This window comes from Gambusia affinis, linkage group LG22 (assembly GCF_019740435.1).
Source record: "Gambusia affinis linkage group LG22, SWU_Gaff_1.0, whole genome shotgun sequence".
Lineage (NCBI taxonomy): Eukaryota > Metazoa > Chordata > Actinopteri > Cyprinodontiformes > Poeciliidae > Gambusia > Gambusia affinis.
This window is the reverse complement of record NC_057889.1, coordinates 16,642,215-16,664,099: the sequence shown is the minus strand read 5'-3', so window position 1 is coordinate 16,664,099 and position 21,885 is coordinate 16,642,215. Positions and strand designations below refer to the sequence as shown.

General features: G+C 39.9%; 2 protein-coding genes across 2 annotated transcripts in view; one reads left to right on the top strand and one right to left on the bottom strand.

Annotated features, from left to right (window-relative positions):
• opn8b (opsin 8, group member b) overlaps positions 1-5,480 on the top strand; it is a 15,352-nt gene extending 9,872 nt beyond the window's left edge. Inside the window, exon 4 of the mRNA XM_044106483.1 lies at positions 886-5,480. Coding sequence (XP_043962418.1) covers positions 886-1,230 — 345 coding nt within the window. The 3' untranslated portion in view covers positions 1,231-5,480. The remainder of the gene's footprint in view (positions 1-885) is intronic.
• Positions 5,145-21,885, bottom strand: mmut (methylmalonyl CoA mutase). Its single transcript, XM_044106482.1, has 13 exons — positions 21,786-21,885; positions 20,702-21,134; positions 17,744-18,111; positions 17,491-17,648; positions 16,230-16,401; positions 15,892-16,140; positions 15,019-15,130; positions 11,267-11,382; positions 9,658-9,773; positions 8,087-8,218; positions 7,857-8,004; positions 6,582-6,749; positions 5,145-5,988 (listed from the first exon to the last, which is right to left on the bottom strand). Exons 2-13 carry the CDS (start codon positions 21,096-21,098, stop codon positions 5,860-5,862), a joined length of 2,265 nt encoding a protein of 754 aa, XP_043962417.1. The 5' UTR covers positions 21,099-21,134; positions 21,786-21,885; the 3' UTR covers positions 5,145-5,859.

Below are 21,885 nucleotides of genomic sequence, written 5' to 3'. Positions count from 1 at the left end.
AGACGGTATTTTTGCACATGTGACGCAAACAGCTCTGGTGTGTGACAGCCCAACAGTATTTGCTACGGCCATAAATTAGAAAGAAATGTGTAAATGCTGTCCAAATGAACACTTTACACACATTTTATTTGGGTATATTTGAATACATATATATTTAAACAGTTAAAATAATCAATTAAAGAAATTAAATTTGTCAAATTCCAATTAATTAAGATAATATTGCTCCTCTGATAATGGATTTTGTAAAAAGCATAAAATTACTAACACAGCAAGTAATGTTTTTTTTCCTGATAATTCGATTTAAGATAGTGAATGTTTAAGGGTTAAGAAGCTCAGAGTGCTAGCAATTTTCACTTGCTAACCTGAGTAAAGTTAGCTCCAAACCAAAGTTTTTGCTCCAACATAGAAGAATGAATGTGAGGCGTCTCATATTCATTTTTACCTCAAGTTAATATATAAATTCAATAAACAAGCCATATAAACATACTCTTGCAAATCTCTGTCTACCACTAGCATAACAGTGTGTTAAATTGGTATCCAGCAAATTCTAAATCCAAAAGTAGCCAATTCTAGAACTTACCAATATAAATGGATTTTATTTAGCGTCCAGAATTTATTTTTAGTGCGCACATAGTTTCACAATTAAACACAATGCACACATTTAACAAGCTGGGAACTTGCTGGTAAGAATCACGTTGTGTGTAGACCCTGAGACCAAAAGCAACCACAGAAAAGTGGGAGTTCAGCTAAAAGTAAATATTTTTCCTCAAGTCCAAAAGACAAAGAAAACATTAACCACTAAAGTATTTATATTACATTTTCAGATGCCGCAGTGGGATTTCTTTCTTTATTTTTTTTTTTACCGTCTCTGGTGTTCTGTTGCAGATTGCCGTTTTGATCAGCGCAGGCTTCGTAGCCTGCTGGACGCCCTACGGCTTGGTAAGCCTGTGGTCCGTTTTCAATGACGGCAGCAAAATCCCGCCCGAGGTCAGTCTGCTGCCTTGCATGTTTGCAAAGAGCTCCACCGTGTACAACCCTTTGATCTACTACTTCTTCAGCCAGAGCTTCAAAGAGGAGGTGAAGCAGCTGTCGTGGCTGTGCCTGGGCTCCCACGCGTGCCAGGTCTCCAACAGCGTCAGCGAAAACGACATTTACATGGTTAGCGTCAACCTCAAGTCCAAGGACGTAGTGCGGGAAACCGTGCAGGAGATCACCGAGTTGAGGCAGTGACTTCGGCGTGAAGGAATCTTAAAAGCAAGAGACTGAGCCGAGAAGGAGTTGTCAGAGGTCTCGTGGTTCTGGAATGGAAAGGTGTCCTCTGGGTTATGACCAGGTAATGGGGGTCCTTAGACAGACTGGCAATGATGGGTAAAAAAAAGGACTGGGTTCAAAACTGTGAATGTTCCAAGAGCTACAAATATATATATATATATAAAGTGTCTAATTCAGTCATGGAGATGGGATATCTGACATCTGAGTCATACAAGAAATGATCATAATCGGCAGGTTTGGAATGTTACGGTACATTTAAGGTCACAGAGAGAAGATGCTGCGTAGCAAAAGTTCAAAGCCAAATGCCGTACGGAGAAACAGAACGGGAAACGTGCAAGAACTGCCAGAGAAAGTGGAAATGTTTACTTACTGGACTTCGTTTTCTCATGTTGTGGAGGACTTGTGCTTCTGTGTGCATTGTGTGTTTAAACAATAAAGTAGCCGTGCTGTCCTTGAAGGCCACACGTTGCCCGTTTCCGAACGGCGGTTCATGCAAGAACGCAAGATTGTAAAGAAGCTGCTGTTATTCTGTCTAAGCCTTGTGTTACGATGTGTAAATGTACAACACCTTTTACAACTTGAGCGGTATGTAACTTTGGAGGCACCGTCTAAAACAGCTTTGTGTTGTAAAAATGAAACTGCTCTTCAAAACTCCATTTTTGGAGAGGTGTATGACTGTTGAAGTTACTTCTGTAAAGCACAATTCAAAGACAAAAAGGACTCAGTGGTTTTGCTTTCGTATCAGTTTGACAAAGAGTCAAAAAAAGTGAAATGCCAGCACTTTTGGGTTACACTTTTTGTGTTTTGTTGCTGAAGTGAGGCTAGCTATTTATGTAGTCGTTGGAAAAAATGTCTTTTTAAAAAGAAAAAAACCTTTGAAACTTTTCTAGCTATGCTGATTGTGGCGTAGAGGCAAAAATGCATGTGAATCACAGAAAATAATTGGTTAAGAAGCCGTGGTTGACACATTTGATTTGTCGCTTTGCTTTTGTTGTCTGGAGCAAATGTAGTGTAACCGAATGCATCAGAATTCCTCAAATAATGAGGTATTGCATGTTAAGACGATTAAAACCATGCATAATTTACCAACGTAAGAGCGTGCTTGCACTGTTTTACGGCTTATTTTAATAATATAAATATTTTCTGCACTACGAACAGCTCATAAAATGAAGAAGAATACTTTAGTAAATAAAAGCAAAATAGCTGATTCACGAGGAGGTTGCTAGTTCCATCCTGACCACTAGATGGCAATAATAACAACACACTGCACCTTTAAACAGATTTGTGTTTTTCCTCTCCTGTTGAATATAGATTTCACCTCCATCATCATAATTTTCATCAGTTTAATTCTTTTTTCTTTTTTCTTTTTTTGTACTTTGGAGAACCAAAACATTATGGCAAAGTATTAGTGAAATCTGTCCAAACCTTGTAGAAGAATTTGTTTGCTGCATTCTGACCTGAACAGCCCAGATTTTTTTTTTGTTTTTTTTTTGTTTGAGGTTTTCTCTTTTATTCACTCTCTGTATTGATCAAAAAAAAAGTTTATGGTACAATCAGGCTGAACTATATTATTACACTGAAATCAGACAAGCACATTTGTGAGGTTAACGTATTTTGCAGGTACTATAGACAAGATGTGTCACTTTTGAGTCTCTATTCTCCATATTTTCCTTTCTGTATGGTTACATGTATTTGGCCTTCACTGTTATGCACCATTATTGTTATGACAACGTGCCTTTCAAAGCTATTCATTCTCCTGGTTCGCTTTCACGTTTTGTCACAGTACAATCACAACTCTGTAATTTGTTGAGCTTTCTTGTAACACAAGGTTTAGCATAATAGCTAAGTGGAACACTACATACAGTACACCGCCGCCGTCTACAATCCAGACTGCTTCCGCAAACATTTTGTGAAGAAAAAAAAAGAAGAAAAAAAAAGGGTCGCCCTAAGGAGCTCAGCGAATTCTAGCACGTTACCTCGCTTTTAAGTATTCCTCGGTCAGCTGTTAGTGGTATTATGACAGACCAGAAAGGATTGGGAACGACAGAAACTCGGCCTGAAAGAGGCGAGCCCTGTGAAATCACAAAAGTGGGATTAGAGGAAGGTGAACGGCCCGAGAACAAACAGAGCTTTTACTGGAGGGGATTCCTGATCGAGCAGCTAAATTTAACCCTTAGGTCATCAAAAAGCAACTCCACTGCAGGGAGCACTTAATGCTTCAGGATCATTTCATCCCAACGGATGAACTGTTTCCTGCTCCAACGTGATTGCTAAAAAGCGAGGTCCACAGGGACGTGGATGAAGAACTTGAGCGGTCTGCCCAATCCTGACCTCAACCAGACAGAACATCTGCCAGAGGAGAGACTGCTTCATCCAACGTCAGAGTCGCACCTCGGACGTCACACAAACGCACCGCTGCACCTTGTGGAAAGCCACTTTTGTTTACTACTGCAGGCCATTAGCGCTAAAGCTAATCACGACTTCATCAAAGCAGAGAGGCTACAGGGGAAAACACATCAGCAGAGTGCGACACGGGTCATAAAACAGGAGTATTGCGTTTAATTATAACAAACCACAACATTGTGCACAACATTCACCGGTCAGTCTCAGTTTCATTCTGTTTATTTGCCTGAATAATTTTCTAGCATAACCAGTGGTTAAAGTGTATACTTTGGGTATAGATCAAAGAATAGACTGTATCATTTTTATTTATTCGTTCTTTTCTTTGGAAAACAAAAAAAGAGAGAGAAAAAAAAGACACAACTCTTCCCCACTGTAAATAGTGCAGAATTGTACTTGAAATTTTACTTGTGTGCATTGTTATCTTTTTTTTTTCCCTTTTCCTTGAATCTTGGAGTTCCTGTTGAACATTTTGTTTAGATATTTGTGAATGTAAAGCTCGGACGTTTGAGACTCTTTATGTGCCCCAGTTACAAGTCATATTAATGAATAAACACATAATGAGTACAAACGCAATGCAGTGGCGGTTATAATGGTTTATATGGATTTATATCCAACATACTTCATGCTATACGTCATCTCAAATTCAAACACTTGGATTTTCCACCCCTTTTGTCGCTTTTAGAAATTGATCCTCAGCAAAATTTGGCTTTTTGACAGAAAACCCTGTAACATTGCACCGCTTCGTAATGTCAAGGTGATTTTTTTTCTTGTTTATTTTTGTTACTGCTGATCCCCACACAGTTTTGAAAGGAAGAACAGAGTAAAACTGCAGCGTCTGGATGTGTAGCGCTGGCAGAGAGCTGGACAGACAGACATCGTGCTTTGACCGCAACCAAAGGTGAAACTACTGAAATCTGACTGGGAGGGGGAGAATATTTAAGGAATATTTCATCTTCTTATTTGTCATTACTTACATCATTGTCATTAGAATTTTTATCAAAAAAGCTCACAATTATTGTACTTGATCCCTAGAAGCAATAAAGGGGGTAAAACATCACAAGTGGTAAATATTTTTTTTTTATAGGAACCGAACAGGAAAGGCGTTTGTTGAGAAATGGTGATCTTTATATGCTGACTGTGATATCATTATATCACATTATATCATAATATCATAACAGCCTTGTTGTGTGTAGGTTTTGTCACGTGCACACTTGACATGTTTCCATGTACAATGAAACACTTTGCTGTCTGTAGGAATGCCAGTCAAAAAGGTAAAAGTAAAAAAATCCATAGGAGAACTTGGAGAAAAAGTAACGCCACCATCTACAGATAGAGAAAAATGAAACACAAATAGAAAAATAATGTGACGTGTTCACGATTGGTTTTTAAAGGGCAAAGGATGTGAGGCAATTTCTCAGAATGTAGTTTTATTTCTTTTGTGATTGCGGGCAGAGGAACTGAATACGACAAAAAGGTCATAAACGCCTTTAATCTTATTGCCATGGATCCAACATATGTCAAGCAAAGATCACAAATGCTTCAAATGAAACTGTAACCGTCAAACTTGATCACTTTCTGGACCAAAAATGGGAACGTAACCTGTTGCCAACGTTTAGCCATAAACCGAACGGTGCAGAAACGGTGAACAAAGAAGAACGGGAATCAAATTTCTCAATATATTCAATATAAATCCCAGAAAGAATGAGGTGGTTGACGTGACAGAGCACTGCTAAAGTAAAAAAAAAAAAAAAAAACAACTTTATTTCAAGCAAAGTGTCCAAGCAGGATGTAGATCACATAGAAAAGAATCACATCTCCGAATGTTTACAACTTTGTGATCACTAATGCTTTTCTCTGAACAATACTTTTAATTGCTTTTAAACATGCAGGGAAAATAATAAAATGACTTTGACATTAAACGTCCTTAAAGTGATCTAAGGAGGAGAGAATTATAAAAGAAGGACACTTGATTTCTACACATGGCGACTCCTCTGACTTTAATTACACTCCGCTAAGAAACAGCAGAATATTACATTACATTACGCGCAGGTCTACACCGCCGTCAGATAAGTATTTCATTAACCTCATTTCTGAAGCATCCAAGAAGTGCAGGGAATGAAATTCGCATACTGTGACACAAAGTTTAAATGAAATAAACCACACTGTTCATGTTTTTTTTTTTTCTTACATGGCTTGTCGTATTTTCTCCAGGCTCTTTTCAATATTGTCAATAACTTCGACTGCAGCTTGAGGAATCCTGGTTCCTGGACCAAATATGGCGCACACGCCGCTCTGATAGAGGAATTCATAGTCCTACAAAAGGCGGGGAGACACAGGTCAGTCAGGTTTTATCAGATTTTCAGTCATATTTATGTCAGTTTTGTTGTGTTTTTTTTTAAACTGACAGAAATATAACATCTCTACATAACTCTGTTGGTTTCTCTTCATGAATGCCTTGGTTAACTTCAGTCTTCGCCTCATTAAATCGATTTTTGCTACTGCCCACATCGATCACTACACATATCTACTACACCTTGACATTAAGTAAGGCTGAGGCAGCAGTGTAGTAGGAGTAAAAAACAACCGCCACCTGCAGGTGGGTGTTAGCAGTCACTAAAACTCACACGTTTTTGACTATTTTTGTGGAATGAACTCAGAATTTTGCGTTAGGGCAAAAAATGCCGGGATCCGCTGGTTTTGGGTGATAATGGGATCACAACAAACTGGAGGGACTGATTTATATGGAGTGAATTTACATAGGGCCATTCCAGACATCGATATAATCTTTACCTGGATCAGCAAAATTATTTTTGAAACTGCAGCCCCAGGTTTCCTGGACTTTAGCTAGGACTTTTCCAAACAAAGTACGCGTTCACAACTTGGCGAAAATACAACCCAGACGTTACCTGTGGTGGGATGACTCCTCCGCAAATGACCAGGATGTCTGGCCTGTCGAGCTTCCGTAGCTCTTTGATGAGCTCTGGTACCAGGGTCTTGTGTCCTGCTGCTAACGTGCTGACGCCCACGCAGTGGACGTCAGCGTCTACCGCCTGCTGGGCGACCTCCCGGGGAGTCTGTCGGAGGGGCAAGCTTGCAACTCAAGAACAGACACAACCACACCAAACAAACAAACAAACAAAAAAAAAAGCAATAAAGCCGCAGCAGAAAGTACAAATAAAGGATTTCTTTCTAATCATGTGTGAGGTTTGCTCCCCTCTCTGACAAGATAAAAAAAAAAAGTGTTTAATATCTTTCTTTACTGGAAATATTTCTCTACCAAATACATATAAGCCGCATCGCTCAGGAGGGTGACGGAAAGCAAGAGGCATCAACCAGAACAATACGGTTCCTAAGGAGAGCAGTGCTGTGAGCAAACACATTATCTTATGTTGTCTTTCACTCGCGCTTTCTATCCGCGCCGCCAGAGGCTAATCAGTGGTGGGAAGCAGCAAATCCGTTCCGTCATTCTCCCTTTGCTTCTGGATGAATGGATGGATGAATCAAACAAACATGCGAGGGAGTTTGCGCAAATTAGCTCGTAAATGCAGTTACTGTGTCAGATTTTAACATGAAAAAGGTTGTCTTTCTAGCTTTCCCTCAGTGTCATATAACACAGAAGAATTACAGATTACTACCATAAGTTAAAACCATTAGATGGGTCTTTTCAACTGGCTAAAAGGTAGCATGAAGCAGATTTGTTTAACTCCTTCAACAAGCTAAAGCTATTGTGTAATGTTCGCCACTGAAACCTCTCATAAGCTGCATTTCCATCGACCATTAATCATTTGCGCAAATTGTTGCAAAAGTAAATTTGCTTAATGGAAACATGGCAATTAAAAAAACAAAAAAAACTTACGTTTTCCGATAAAAAGTTTTTGCGCTAGGATGAGGTCGTTTCCCATCTGCGTCAAAACTGGTTCATTTCGCTATGAAAACACTTTTTTTCGCATCGCACGTGATCAAAAATCGGATGTTACCACTGGCGGAAACGACAAAGAAGACGACAGGAAGCGGCAGGAGGGTGATGGCGCGGCATGTTTCTTTAAGGACTCATTGCGTGAACAAACATATTTGAGTGTGATTAGTGGGCCATGTACAAAGTGTTGCGCACATTTGTAATGGAAAGAAGCTACAGTGGCAGAGGTTAGCCATAGCGAAAACAGATAAGAAGAATCACTGACCTGAAACAGCGGTCCGATGTCAACATCGAACCCCAAGTCAGCAAAGCCTGTGGCGATGACCTTGGCACCCCTGTCGTGGCCATCCTGTCCCATCTTTGCCACCAGTAGACGAGGATTCCTGCCCTCGTGTCTCTTAAACTCTGTAACTCTTAATTGTAAAAAAAAAAGAAAGATATAAGACTCAACTTGCCATGCAGACAGCCATGAAGAGAACGGGGGTTGTTTTCTACCTGTTGTTGGCCAGAGCGATGTCCTCGTGCTCTCCGAACTCGCTGCGGTACGCCCCGCTCACCATCCTGGTGCTGGCCTTGTGCTCGCCAAACACTTTCTTCATTGCGTCGGTTATTTCACCGACGGAGCACCTGCGTCAAAACGAACACAAAGACTATCGCTCAGCATCCCCGTCTCCCACTGAAATGCAATAAAGAAAACCGTTTCCAAAAGAGGATTTTGGGTTTCGCCGGATTTTCCTTTTTCCCTTTCAATTACGTCTGGAGAAAGGACCTCAGTCTGAGGGTTGCATAATGGAGTATTAGAGAATTAAACCAATAATACAAAGAGGGTCGGGTTGCCTGTACAAATGTAAAAACCACTAAATGCATCTTGTACATGGCTTCCAGCATTTCATCAGCAGGATTGGCTGAATATGATGCATCTAATTCATGTATTTATTCTGACAAACAGTATTTAATCTCCCTTCAGAACCCAGTTTTTCACATATTTTGGAAATTGAAAGATATTTAGATACTAAGACATTGCAAAATGAATCATTTCTATGATAGCAGAGCAGAGACGGGCCTCTTTGAATAAAATTAATACGGTAAAAATGAACCCGAGTTTTGTACAAATGGAAATCCCAGCTGGAGACTATTTTGCACCTTCAGACCGGGGATTCTTTAATAGAAATTAATGTTCTGTTCAATTTGTTTCCCAATGAAATAAACAATGCACCCTATCAGTCAACGCAAGTTTGAACAATCATTCTGGTTACCAATGTTCCCAATCAAGGAAAAAACAAGATCTTGAGACTCAAGGCGGATCACTTATTTAAAAAAAAAAAAAAAACCAGATGCCCATATTGGTAGGAGATGACGTTGAAACACCGAACAAAGTAAATGTAAGAAAGGAAAATAGCAATGGGTGAATTCCTTTTACAGAGAATATTCTCTCCTTTGAATTGGAAGAAAATCAGTCCGACAGAGAGCTAGAAATAACAGCCCGACGTTTGAGTCTACTGAGAAAAATACAGTGATCCACAGTGTCCAATGCGGCGCTGAGGCTCAGCAATATATATATATATATATATATATATATATATATATATATATATATATATATATATATATATATATATATATATTATTTCTAGACGTTAGACTACTCAGAGCTTTGCAATAGAGCCACATTTCACTCATCCACACTCGCAAACAAACCCATGCCTTTCAGATTGCAACTAATTACTACTATACCAAATGAAATATAACTTGACATCTAATCATGAGATTAGTTCATTAAAATAAATGTTTAAAAAGAGGTGGTTTGAGGTGACTTTCCCTGGTGAGTTTATCAATGTCTATATGCAACACGACAATTAAGCCCCCTTGTCTTAATTACAGCTTCTGGAGAAAGGATGTGAATGACCGTGTTACCTTATGAGTCAGCAAATGCCAGTTATTTATCATCAGATCTGCACATTTGCTGAAATTACACAGATGGCGAAAATTCTACACCAAGACGAATGAAAGTGCTCTGTATGCACCAAGTGTGCCTTCCAGAACAAACGAAGCGGAGCGGTTCTGACCTGGCCCGCGCCGCCTCCACGGCCAGGGCGAGAAGGTTGCCCTCCCTGGTTCGGGAACACTCTTCAATAGCTGCCAGGCATTTCTTCGCAACCTGGGGATCCCGACTTTCTCTCACCTAAAATCAAATTGCAAGATGGTAAGAATAAAATAAGCTGGGAAGCAACAGAGAAGAAAGAACCTGACAGAAATCACTGTTTCCTGCAAACTAAATAGCAGTTGTTTTCCTTGAGATGGACAGTTTACATAATTATTGTCACGTGATTACGTCAGCTTTGATAAAAGTGGTTCAAGACGGTAATTCAATGTTAAGCGAGAGTCTGGTTACAGCGGGAGTGCACCTCCTGTGGTTTCTAAGATAAATGAAATTAATGTTAATCCATGTTATCGTTGCCACCCAATTCTAAAATGTCATTATTGCTTTTGTGCAGTTTGATAAATGATGAGCACTGTTAAAATTCTGCTGCCTTCTTTTTATGTCACGCAAATGTTTCAAAAACAACGTCGGGCGCTATAGAGAACCAGTTAGGGAGTGTATTAGTGATCCTTCTTCCTAATTACCTAGAAATATATCAGAAATGCCTTCATTTAAAAAAAATAATTGTTTTGTCTTACAAAACGCACAAATTGATGGTTTGACAGACAGATAACTAATGGTTAGCTGAACCTTTCATTAGTTTGTTATTTGATTTGACAACCACATGGAGAAACTGACGGCTGGCTGGCTGGACATAGAACTTGGGATTTTACCAGGGAATAAGAAAAAAAAGATTATTTTCTCCCAGTGGATGAGGGTCGGCATCATAAAGACGTAAAACACATTAGGACACCCTACACAATGCTATTTATTCCTCATATCTGGACATATAGATACTTAATCTCATTGAAGCAACATTGGAAAACTCGAGTGAAATAAACCAAAAATGCAAACTAAAGAAAAATCTTTGATTTATTTTTATTTTTTTTCTGGAAATTGCTATTTCAACTGATGCAAATTTGGGTGAGAAATGAATTCGATCGTCCTCACATTCTGCACACCCGCATTGCAATTTGAATCACGTTTGAGGTGTTTAAACCCCAAATATTTAGCTGGGATCCCGCCATAACATTCGCACTTAGCGACGAGAATACCAGAAAACTGTTGAGGCCCTCAGAAAGAAAGCTGCAGCAGTTTATGAGTCTGGTAAGGGATTTAAAGAGGTCTCATAGGAATTTCATAGACTTCCTATAATAGATCTGAAAACAGCTTAAAGGTGGAAGACATCAAACAGCTGAAAATAGCCAAGTCAGGCTGTCCTGTGCAACCTAACCTTGAAAGCAGACCGTAGGATGCTACAAGAAGACTTGAAGATATCATCAGAGAACCCACAGGAGACAGAAAATGTCCCAACTTGTTGGTATTATACATATAATGACACATTATGCGTTTGAAACAATTCCATAACATGACTGCAGTAGAAAAGCTTTTTTTTTTTTTTTTTTTGGAACCAAAATGCTCCATCGTTTTTAGACATGACCCTCTGAATACAACCTGTGGTCCTCCACCACTTTTCTTTGAGCACTGTGACCTTCCCAGCCGCACGGCGCGTTCAAGTCCATTGCGGGACTGACCTTTTTCAGCTTCTCAATCTGCTTCTGACGCACTGTGGTGTTGTCTATGGCGAGCACCTCCACGGTCTCCTCTTTTTCCAGGCGGTACTTGTTCACACCAACAATCACCTCCGACCCTGCAGAAAGAAAGAAAAAGAAAAAAACATACAAACAGGCATTCATGTGCAGGAGCCTCGACAGAAACAGGGTGAGATGGACTGGTCAGAGTTAGATTGGACCAGCTGACGGCAGGCCGTCTTAAGTCGTGGATAATAAAAGCTGGTGATTTGCATCTTGTTGTTCTGGCTGGTTGTGTTCAGACAAAAAAAAAAAAACATAAATAAAATGCTGTTTTGTTGCCATCTCCCTAATTACTTCAAAATTATGTATTACTTGACTTCTAAACTGAGCATTAAAGTACAACAGGAGAACATTTTTCTGAGATATTACACACACTCAGAACATCGGCGTGCTGCTCTGCTGTTGCCAGTTTAAAGTTACGCATGTTTCATTATGTATGCTCATATCCAACTACAGGGGATAATTCCCGACATCCTACAATTATCTACGTGAAGCAATACAATAGAATAAAGCAGAAATATCCTTAATGGCTCCTCAGTAAGGACATCCAGCAGCAAGAAACACACAAAAAAAGTCATATTAGAGTCTCTATATTCTGTATTTCTCTTTAATTCCAAACAGAGGCAACAATTGTAAATTGAGTACTGTGAATTCTTTTTAGCAATAGTTATAAGACAATTGACGATTTAAGAAGTTCTTGCATCCTAAATGCCCAACTTAGTTTCATGGTGGCTCCTTCCTCCCAGTGACTGTTAGACTCCATAATCATAATCATATTTGACCTCACTATACAACGTCTTATTAGTTATTTCTATGTAAATCTCTTTGTTTTTCGTTGAATGTCCCCACAGGGGGATGCTAAATGATATTTCTATTCTGCTCTCCATCTTTGTTTTGGTAAATGCCACATTACTATATACTGTTCAACTTTATTAAACGGTTAGGCTCTCACACTAACCCATGCCGAGTTGCTGATACAAACTGACACTTCGAAACGGCTAAAGAAAGGAAAAGCATGGACGAGTTACGTAGCTGTTCAGATTTCAGGAAAGCAGGCGTAACGCTGAGCTGGAGGTTTAAAATTTGTTCAGCAAGAGAATCCAGATCTTGTCAAATTGGTCTGTCTAATCTTAAATAGAGCAAGTGAGCTTGAAAGACTGAGGTGAGACATGATTTGTAACAGCCCAGGAATGTGGGCGGGATGGGGCAGCAGTCTTCCATCTCAGGTATATATATATATATATATATATGAAAAAAACATACAAACAGGCATCGACAGAAACAGGGTGAGATGGACTGCTGTCAGAGTTATATATATATATACAAATTTATATATATATAAAATGTTGATAATAAAGAAAAGCTTGGTGATTTGCATCTTGTTGTCAGGCATCACTTGGACAAAACAATGTTAAATGACCTTATTTAATAAAAAGTAAATAGTGATAAACGGCACAAAAATCATCTGTACCCATCTCAATAATCAACGGACAACTTTGCATTAGCATTACAGCAACAAACCCCTTCCTGTAATAGCTGGCCAGGTTTTACCCGTTTCCACTGGCCGAAATAACGTGATGGCAACATTAAAAAAAATATATAACTTAAAACCTAAATCTGCCAAGATTAAAAATGTAAATCTTGAATGTACGCTTAACAGAAATTATTGATTTTTTTCCCCCCCCTTTTTATTACATTCAAAATTCTTAGATGTGATTTCTAAAAGCATTTTACGATTCAGTCCCTCAGCACTAAATCCAAAGGGATCAAAAGACAATCAGGATTCAAGGTCCAACAAAACAGAAAGAACAAATGGTGGAAAAAAAAAAACAACAAAAAAAACAACAAGGTGACTCAGAAAAGCCAACGAATATTAACGAGCAGAGCTGGCATCAAAGAGCTACTGAACTGACTTACAGAAAGACAAACTGCTGTAGAGAAAAGCAGATCGGAGTCTCAATTATTGTAATAACTGGATTATGCTGCCCAAACCCACCTCAGTTCACCTCGCAACGCAGCAAAATTCACCAAGGTGGGATCACATAATGATGTGCAATTTGTGTTCGGCGAAGCAGCACTTTGTAAATGTCATTAATGATTTGAAAGCTCAGTAAGTGTTTCATGTCAGAGAAGAATGAATCTTATGGGGGGAAAAAAACGATGTGAACTGGGCACCCCCAGAAAACCTCCTTTTATTTGTGGTTTGGTTTTCGAACTGGAAGGGAACAACTCTATCACATTTAAGTTTGGACTTTGATTAGACCACATCAAAAGGTTACCATACGCTAGCCATTTGCCAGTGTACTAGAACGTTGTGTTGGTGCGTAACTTGGATTCATTTAACGTCTCGATATGCCGGCTGGATATTTTTCTCTAGGATTTCTACCGGAGAGCAGAATTCACAGTTCGTAACAATTTCTGGCAACTGGCCCAGATCCTGAAGCAGCAAAGCAGCCGCAAAGAGTTCACCGCTCCCCTCCATGTTTTCTCCATATATGGATAACGTCTCTCACTGAAGACCCAAGTGATGACATTTCAACACTTTCTAGACAGATGCAAACAACTTATTTATCATCTGTTCTCGAATTTGTTCATATTGAGGTCTGATGTGTTGCTTATTTCATTCCACTTTTCGTTTTCAGACGGGTGCTGTCTGAAAACATGCCGATTCTAAAATTCTGGTATTGGCTGGAACTGGTTTGCTGATAAAATTGAACAAAAAATGTGGATCAATTTCTTTTTCCCCCACAAAGGGTCAGGACAGTTTGGATAGCTTCTTCCCCAATGAGTGAAGCCGTTTTGAAAACCGCATTTTCTTCTCAGTGCTGTCTGCTATCACAGTTTGCTCGATTCCATTTTCACAGCACAGAATAAAACTTTCAGTAGGAAGCTAACGGGGAGGAGTCCATCTGGAGGATCATAAATTATTTTATGTGTCTGTATGCAAAAGCCCTGCAAAGCAAAAAAGTTTAAAGTACATGCCAGGGGGGGATTACAGAGAGACATTTTAAGTGAGAATAAAACCATAACTTTGACGTTTTTATGCAGAAAAGGACAGGCCGAGCCACTATTCACCGCATGCAGATATTGCAAGCTGTGAATTTCATTCGGGGGTCATTTCACCAAGTTGCCAGTGAATATATCAGCCGCTGCTCACAGAAGGTTTCCCTCATTTGTATTTTAATTGTAAAAAACGATATAAGAGACAACACTGAAAATTGCAAATGACTGAACGGACGGTGCACAGATGGAGATTTGTGTGCATTTTTGCATGCATCTGTGTGCTGGGTACTTGTTCAAATTAAATGCTTGCAAAAGGAGACATTATTTAGTAACTGCAACCGTCGTGGCTGCTTTCTGATTTGCTTCAAGCCCTTTTCCATTTTTATTACTTTCAAACACAGAAATGGAAAAAAAAAAATAGAATTAAATATTTAAGAAACATGCTAAATGTTAAAACATAGAGCAACAGACGTCATGATTCATTTTGGTAACTTTATGAAACTTTCATTTTTGCGAGCCACTGTAGAACCATAAACTCTACATCAGCGTGGTTTCCATAGTTGCACTGCTACTTCAACTCGGCTCGCTGCAGGCAGACAACTTTGTGGTAGCAGGACAGAGGAGGGAGTGAAGATAGGCAAGAAATAGAGGTTTAAACTGAAGATTGAGAAAATGTCTCGGTGCGATACCTGAGTCGATGCGAGCCTGTCTCCGTGCAGCACATTCCTCAATCCGCAGTTTTGGAATTCCCTCTGCCACGGCTCTGGCCATGCCTCCCATCTCTTCTATCTCTTTAATGAACTGCAGAAAACACAAACAGAGCCAGCGATCAGTGGGAACTGGCAGGATAAGGCTGCATTGACACCAGCCATGCTTAGTCCACTTTAATCAAATTCTAACTTATCTAGAAAATCCAGTTTGGTTGGGGAGGTGTGAATGTGCAATCCAATGCAGACGAAAACAAAGCTAACTCTGGTCCGCCTATCAAAGTGAACTCTGGTGCGGTTTGAATGCGTATGTTGGTACAATAAGACCAGAAACTGCTCCAAAAGCAGGAAGCGAACTGCTGAAAAAGCACAGGGCGTTCTGGGTAAATAGAACCTAAACAAACACGTGAATATAGCACTACAAGGAGAAATGGCTTGTGGTGTGTTGCCGGAGACAAAAGAGAAATCCCGCAACCGCTATAAATCTACTCCATTTTTGTTTACATTTTGTGAAGGAGGAAGTCGCGCTCGTGTCTTCTTCTGAGGTTTTTGTGTCATTTCCTCCAGTGGTTTTTGGTGTAGCGCCACCACAGGTATGGAGGGGAACAGATTTTTCAATTAGTTAGGATCGTTTGACACATCACAGTATGAAAGCAAACAGCAGCAGCTGAAAATGTAACAAATGTTGTCATTTTGGTCCCCAATCGAACCGAATCTGCCGGACTACCAGGTGTGAAACCCCCCTAGTTGCAACAACATTAAACGTCTTTGACGATAAGAGAGATAAAGTGTATTTAGATTTATAATAACGAGGTGCAATCAAATTTCAAGACCTAACAACAGCCTCCACAATACCTTCAGAGCCGTGTTATAAACATCGTCGGTGAGCGCCTCCATCATGAACGAGCCGCCCCAGGGATCTGCCACTTTAGGGATCCCCGACTCCTCCTGGACGATAATCTGGGTGTTTCTGGCGATGCGAGCGCTCTTCACCGTCGGCAAACCCAGAGCTTCGTCGAAGGAGTTGGTGTGAAGCGACTGGGTGCCTCCGAAAACAGCGGCCATGGCTTCGATCACCGTGCGGATGACGTTGTTGTAGGGATCCTGAGAAAGGAGGCGCAGGGGAAAGCTGCGGCTTTGAACTCATCGCTAGACGGCGCTTGGATCTTGGTTGAATGCATGGATTCGCTCACCTGTTCAGTGAGTGACCAGCCTGAGGTCTGGCAGTGTGTGCGCAAGAGGAGAGACTTGGGGTTCTTGGGCTGGAAGTTTTCTTTAATGAGCGTGGCCCATAACCTCCTGGCCGCCCTCAGCTTTGCTATTTCCATGTAGAAATTCATCCCTATGCCCCAGAAGAATGACAACCTGGCAACAAAGAAAAGAAGGACAAAATATTTAAGGAAACATATTTCATGTATCTCAATCAATCTGACTGCGACTTTGTGCACGACAACAGCCCTGCAGAGTATGAGACTGAGAAAAAAAATCCTATTAAAATACAATAAACTTTGTGGATGTAATGTGACAAAATGTAAAAAATTATATTTTGGATATAAGAGCATCGGAGTTTCTGACATTGATAGCCAGGAATTCCTGAGATCTATTTGTAAAAGCAGACACATTGGCACTACGACACAAAATGAATGGAGGTTAGTTAAGCTTTAATTGTGAAGAACATGCACGTGAAAAAAGATGAAAACATGAAGACATTCATAATGTGATGTAGCCCATATCTGGTAAACAAAAGAAAAACCCGTCTATGACAAACTACAATGCAACACAAGCCTTCAAATGCTAATCAGCACGGATGATGTTCCATGTTAGAAAAGCGTGAAATCTGACCGTAATTTAATGTGAGGACAAAAAATAAATTAAATAAAAAATCGGACGTGAGAAGAGATAAGAATGAACAGAACAAAATCCATTGCATAGACCTGAATGAATCCATAGTGATTCAAAGGAGTTATTGTTAAGGGCCGTCTCCGAGGATACAACGCTCGCCAACAGGTGAAAATCTGACTAGTTAGAAACGTTTTCAGCCATTTGCCTTCTCTACAATGACTAATTGCATGAATTAGGAGCCGAGGTGCTTTTCGAAGCACAGCTTTTGTGTGCTTTGAAAAGCAATGTTTGTCAGCAGATCTATTGTCAACATTGATTCTGGGTTGATTGTGGCGCCACGTGAAAACACTGAATTCCTCCCCGTTGGTGTGGCAGCATCTGGCTGGTTTGTGTGCGATTTGCCATTCAGATTGCTACATTATTTTAGAAAGAAACAAACAACAAAAGATATGATGCAGTTGGGTGTGCAGTGGAGATGCATTTTCTTTTTTATCGTAAAGTTTTAGCTTCTTATGGTCTGTCTCAATCATACAGAGAGGGGTATAAACACGTCTTACATTTTTTTAGAAGGTATTAACATTATCATTTCGATGAAATTTAAATCACACACACCTCGGCGCAAACTCATCGATGGTTAGACCTGCTTTCAGACCCGTCCGGCAGTACTCCAGGCCGTTGGCAATGGTGTAAGCTACTTCTAAAATAGCATCTGCACCGGCCTCTTGAAGATGGTAGCCACTGATAGATATGGAGTTGAATTTAGGCATATGCTGAAAACAAAGCAAAAGAAAACCTGTAAAAAAAAGAAAAAAAAAAAAGAAGAAATACATGAAAAGCATAATCACAGGAGCAGTGTGGTCTGTACCTTGGAGGTATAAGCAAAGATGTCTGCAATGGCGTGCATGGATGGTTCCGGAGGGAAAATGTAGGTGTTGCGCACCATGAACTCCTTTAGAATATCATTCTGAATGGTGCCGGTTAGTTTTTCTTTGGCCACTCCCTGCTCCTCCCCGGTGACGATAAACATGGCCAACACTGGGATGACAGCTCCGTTCATTGTCATCGACACGGACATCTTTTCTAGGGGGATTCCGTCAAAGAGCATCTTCATGTCCTCCACGGTGTCGATAGCCACTCCGGCCATCCCCACGTCCCCGTGGACTCTGGGATTGTCTGAGTCGTAGCCACGGTGGGTCGGGAGGTCAAAGGCCACAGACAGACCCTGCTGGCCCGCTGGAACGGAAAAGATGAGAGAGACTGTAGGTGAGAGAAAAGGGGAAGGTTGGAACTTCCCTGCATAGGAACTCAGACTATTGGAGGATTGAAGGTGATAGATGTCTGTTGGGTGAGTAGTTCAAATTTATATGCATTTTATTGAGTTTTTATGGGGTAGACCAATACAGGGTCTTATCCAACTTTTAATATTGCACCTTTACACATTTAGTCATTAATTTTTATTTTATTTTTTTCAAATCAGAGAACATAAATTATTTTCTTGCAAATATGTGAAATTGTAAAAATGTAAATTTTTTTTGGTGGAAATTTGCTCCTTTATAGTTTTTTTTACATTATTTATCTACAATGTCCCTAATACTCCACTGTACATGGCTATAAAAAAGTGTGCATATATATATATCTTTATATATATATATATATATATATATATATATATATATATATATATATATATATATATATATATATAAAACTTTGTATTTCACCAGCCTTGGGAAACATTTTGTTGTTGTTATTAACATAAACCGTTGTATAAGTCCCTCCCTCTGACTGTATGTTTACAGTAGTTGTCCTTCTGTTTTCTCAAGCAGTTTTGAGATAAATAAAAGCATTTCAAACAGAAACCTGATATATAATTATAATTCTGATATATTAATTATAATTCTGCTTCAAACAGCGCCCCTCATTTGTAACTCATAGGTGAGAGACAAGACGGCTGTCTGCTGAAATAACACGGACGTCACGCTGCTGCCTTGAAGCTGACCTTGCAGGAACATCGTGTCAAAACTACGTTGATCAGAGCGCTGATCTCCGACATCTTCGGTTGCCCCGCGGTGAACATTCCAGCTCCATCAAATGGCAACGCCAGCCTGACGCCGTGACTCGCAGTGGTATTTAGTCACAGCTACACGTTTATGTGAACATGCATCAACTGCATCACTGTGGACTATTAGGTCCAGAACTGGGTGAAAACTGAAAACTATGATCAGCCAAAAAAAAAAAAAAGGATAAAATTTTTTTTCTTGCTCTGGAAAATACTTTTATTGCAGCAGATAAACCCAGAAATGTTAGAAAATTGTCTGTTTCTGCAGTCTCGTGTTGCTAGTGTTAGTTCTTCATTTTATGAAATCTTTTTGATGCCATATAAATCATTGCAATATTGCCAAAAATATTCCAGTTATTTTGCTTTGAAAAACTTCTGCTTGGATTCTCCATGATGTTACTGGAAATTGTCCAGCTATGCTCATCTCCTGTGCAGCAGAATGTTCGTTGGTCATTTTGTGCATGATTGTTGCACTTCTGCTCACACACATTTCAATAGCAGTGACCCAGTGCCACTTGAAACCAGGCATGGTAAGGCTGCCCATACAACCGCCAGGTGTTTGGAAAATGATAACGAGCACTTTGGGTTAGAAATTATTATTATTATTTTAAATTCTTTTTTTTTTTTTAGCAGATATCACAAACTGAAGAGTACGAAAAGCTTTGTGACACCCATCCATCTATTATCTTATTATTATATCTTATTATTCCTAATGGGGTGGCGAGGGAAGCTGGTGCCTATTCCCAGCGGTCACTCCTGGACAGGTCGCCAGTCCATCACAGGGCAGCTTTGTAACACATTCTGCCCAAAAATGGCGTTTTGGAAAAGCCATTTCAAGCCTTTGTTAGTAGCAAACACTGTTTTTAGGTTGCTGTACCAATGTTCTTGCTGTCGTAGATCCAGGCATATATAGTCGGTCGCTAACAAATAGTAAGAAACATCCCAATATTTCACTGGGTATAATATTAGCGTTGAACACAGAGAGTGTTGGAAGCATTATGATGACAGAATGAAGGAAAACTGAGCTTTATTGCCATACATGGCACTGGATTTTACTTAGGAGTCTTAGAGTAATGGTGCTGAATGCAAACACAGCTCACACATTTTGAGATTTCTCTTTGGAGAAAATTTTGGAAAAAACGAATTATTTTTTGTGCTTCTTTGCTTTGGTTTATCAAGTAAAATTGCAGTGGAATACATTAGAGCTTGCTTTTGTAAACTTTGAGATTGTGAAAACTGTATATGATGCACCTTCAATGGTTTTTTTTCCACTTAACAGGACTCCAAGCGATAGAAAACTTCATGTGATGAAGAACTGCCATCGCTTCTGTTCATCGCGAAGTCTTTTTGTCTATATGTCATTTATGATTTTTTTTGTTTATGATTGGATATTTTATCTAAACTGACCTATGCTTTTAAAATATTATTTATTCATTTAATGTTAATGGTTTTGTCTACTCAAATGATGTAGTCCACACGTTCCTATGAAGCAGCTTTATGAGCCCAGACTATGAATTTTTCTCTTCATTTTTTTTTTTTACAATTAGAGATCATTTCCTAAATTCCTCCCGAAGTAGGGTGTAAAAACCATAATGTCGTTTCAGATAAAACGACTGTAGCCCTGAAAAATTGTAGAACTCTGAATGCTTTAAGATTATAAAAGTGGTTCTGTTTGGATAAATTATATAAATAATTTATCCAAACAGAACCACTTTTATAAGAAACCACATTTAAGTTAAGTCGACGTGAGGTAAACCAGTCTACCTTTAATGTTGTCCTTGTAGAACTTGTTGCTCTCCTCCACAGTGCTGAAGCCAGCATACTGCCTGATTGTCCAGGGTCTGTAGGTGTACATGGTGGGATAGGGCCCTCTAGTGTATGGAAAGACTCCTGGCAGCTCGTCGGCACGTCCCTCAGAATCAGCTTGCGTGTACACCGGCTTGATGTTGAGCCCCTCGGGTGTGCGCCAGATCAGATCTTCTGGGTTCTTCCCCTTGAGCTGCTTCTTAGCCAGGCCGGCCCACTCAGCATTCAGTTTGACCTCGTCCTGACACGACACCGAGGTGTGAATCTGCAAGCGGTGCGTCTGGGTCGAGGAGACGCGAGCTCCGGCCAGGCGCCGGGCAGCCATCGCTGCACATGCCCGCTGAGCGGACAACATCCTGACAGCTGGCTCACTCACACACGCATGGGTAACCTGGAGGAACACATATGAGGCGGAGGGGGTTTATTGAAAGGAATTTTGAAAAGATATATATATATATAAAAAAGGTATTCATGGCAGATTTTTGCCCTGATACCCAATAATCATTTCACTTATTTTCAACGTAGCATGTCAAACGCTCAGGTAAAGCGGGGAAAATATGGCCAAAATCATTTAATCAATCTACACTATCAGTTAATCGTCCAGGTGAACACTGGACTTCTTGAGGAAGCTGAAGATGGTGTGTGTATGTTATAAGTGTGTTGTGGGTAGTGTAATCTTTTTTGTCAAAAATCTGTCGGGGTAGCAGCTTCAGAACCAGGGACTTAAAAAAAGGCTAAACAAGCTGATAAAGAAGACGACAACAACAACAACAACAAGAAGATAATGTGTAGCGTATTAAGAAACGCTACACATTATTAATATTAAAGGAAGCTTGTGTTCTTTCCCTTTGAAACACAAGTAAAAGCAAACTATTAGCGTGATGCTAACTGCTAGCCCCGTTTTCAAAAGGTAAACGTTAAATATGGCTACTCGGGTCTATCAACAGCAGGACCCAAACAGGACCTAATAACCCAGCTAATTTCTGCTGTTTATTACGCAACACGGGACATTTCACAAAGCATTTTGTGGCGAGTTTCTGACCTTGTAGTTTGTTGTGCTGGTTCAAGCTGGTGAGAGGCGTGTTTACCGATGTCCAATGAGGCTCAACAACACTCACCCTCAGCCAATCGTGTACGAGAGT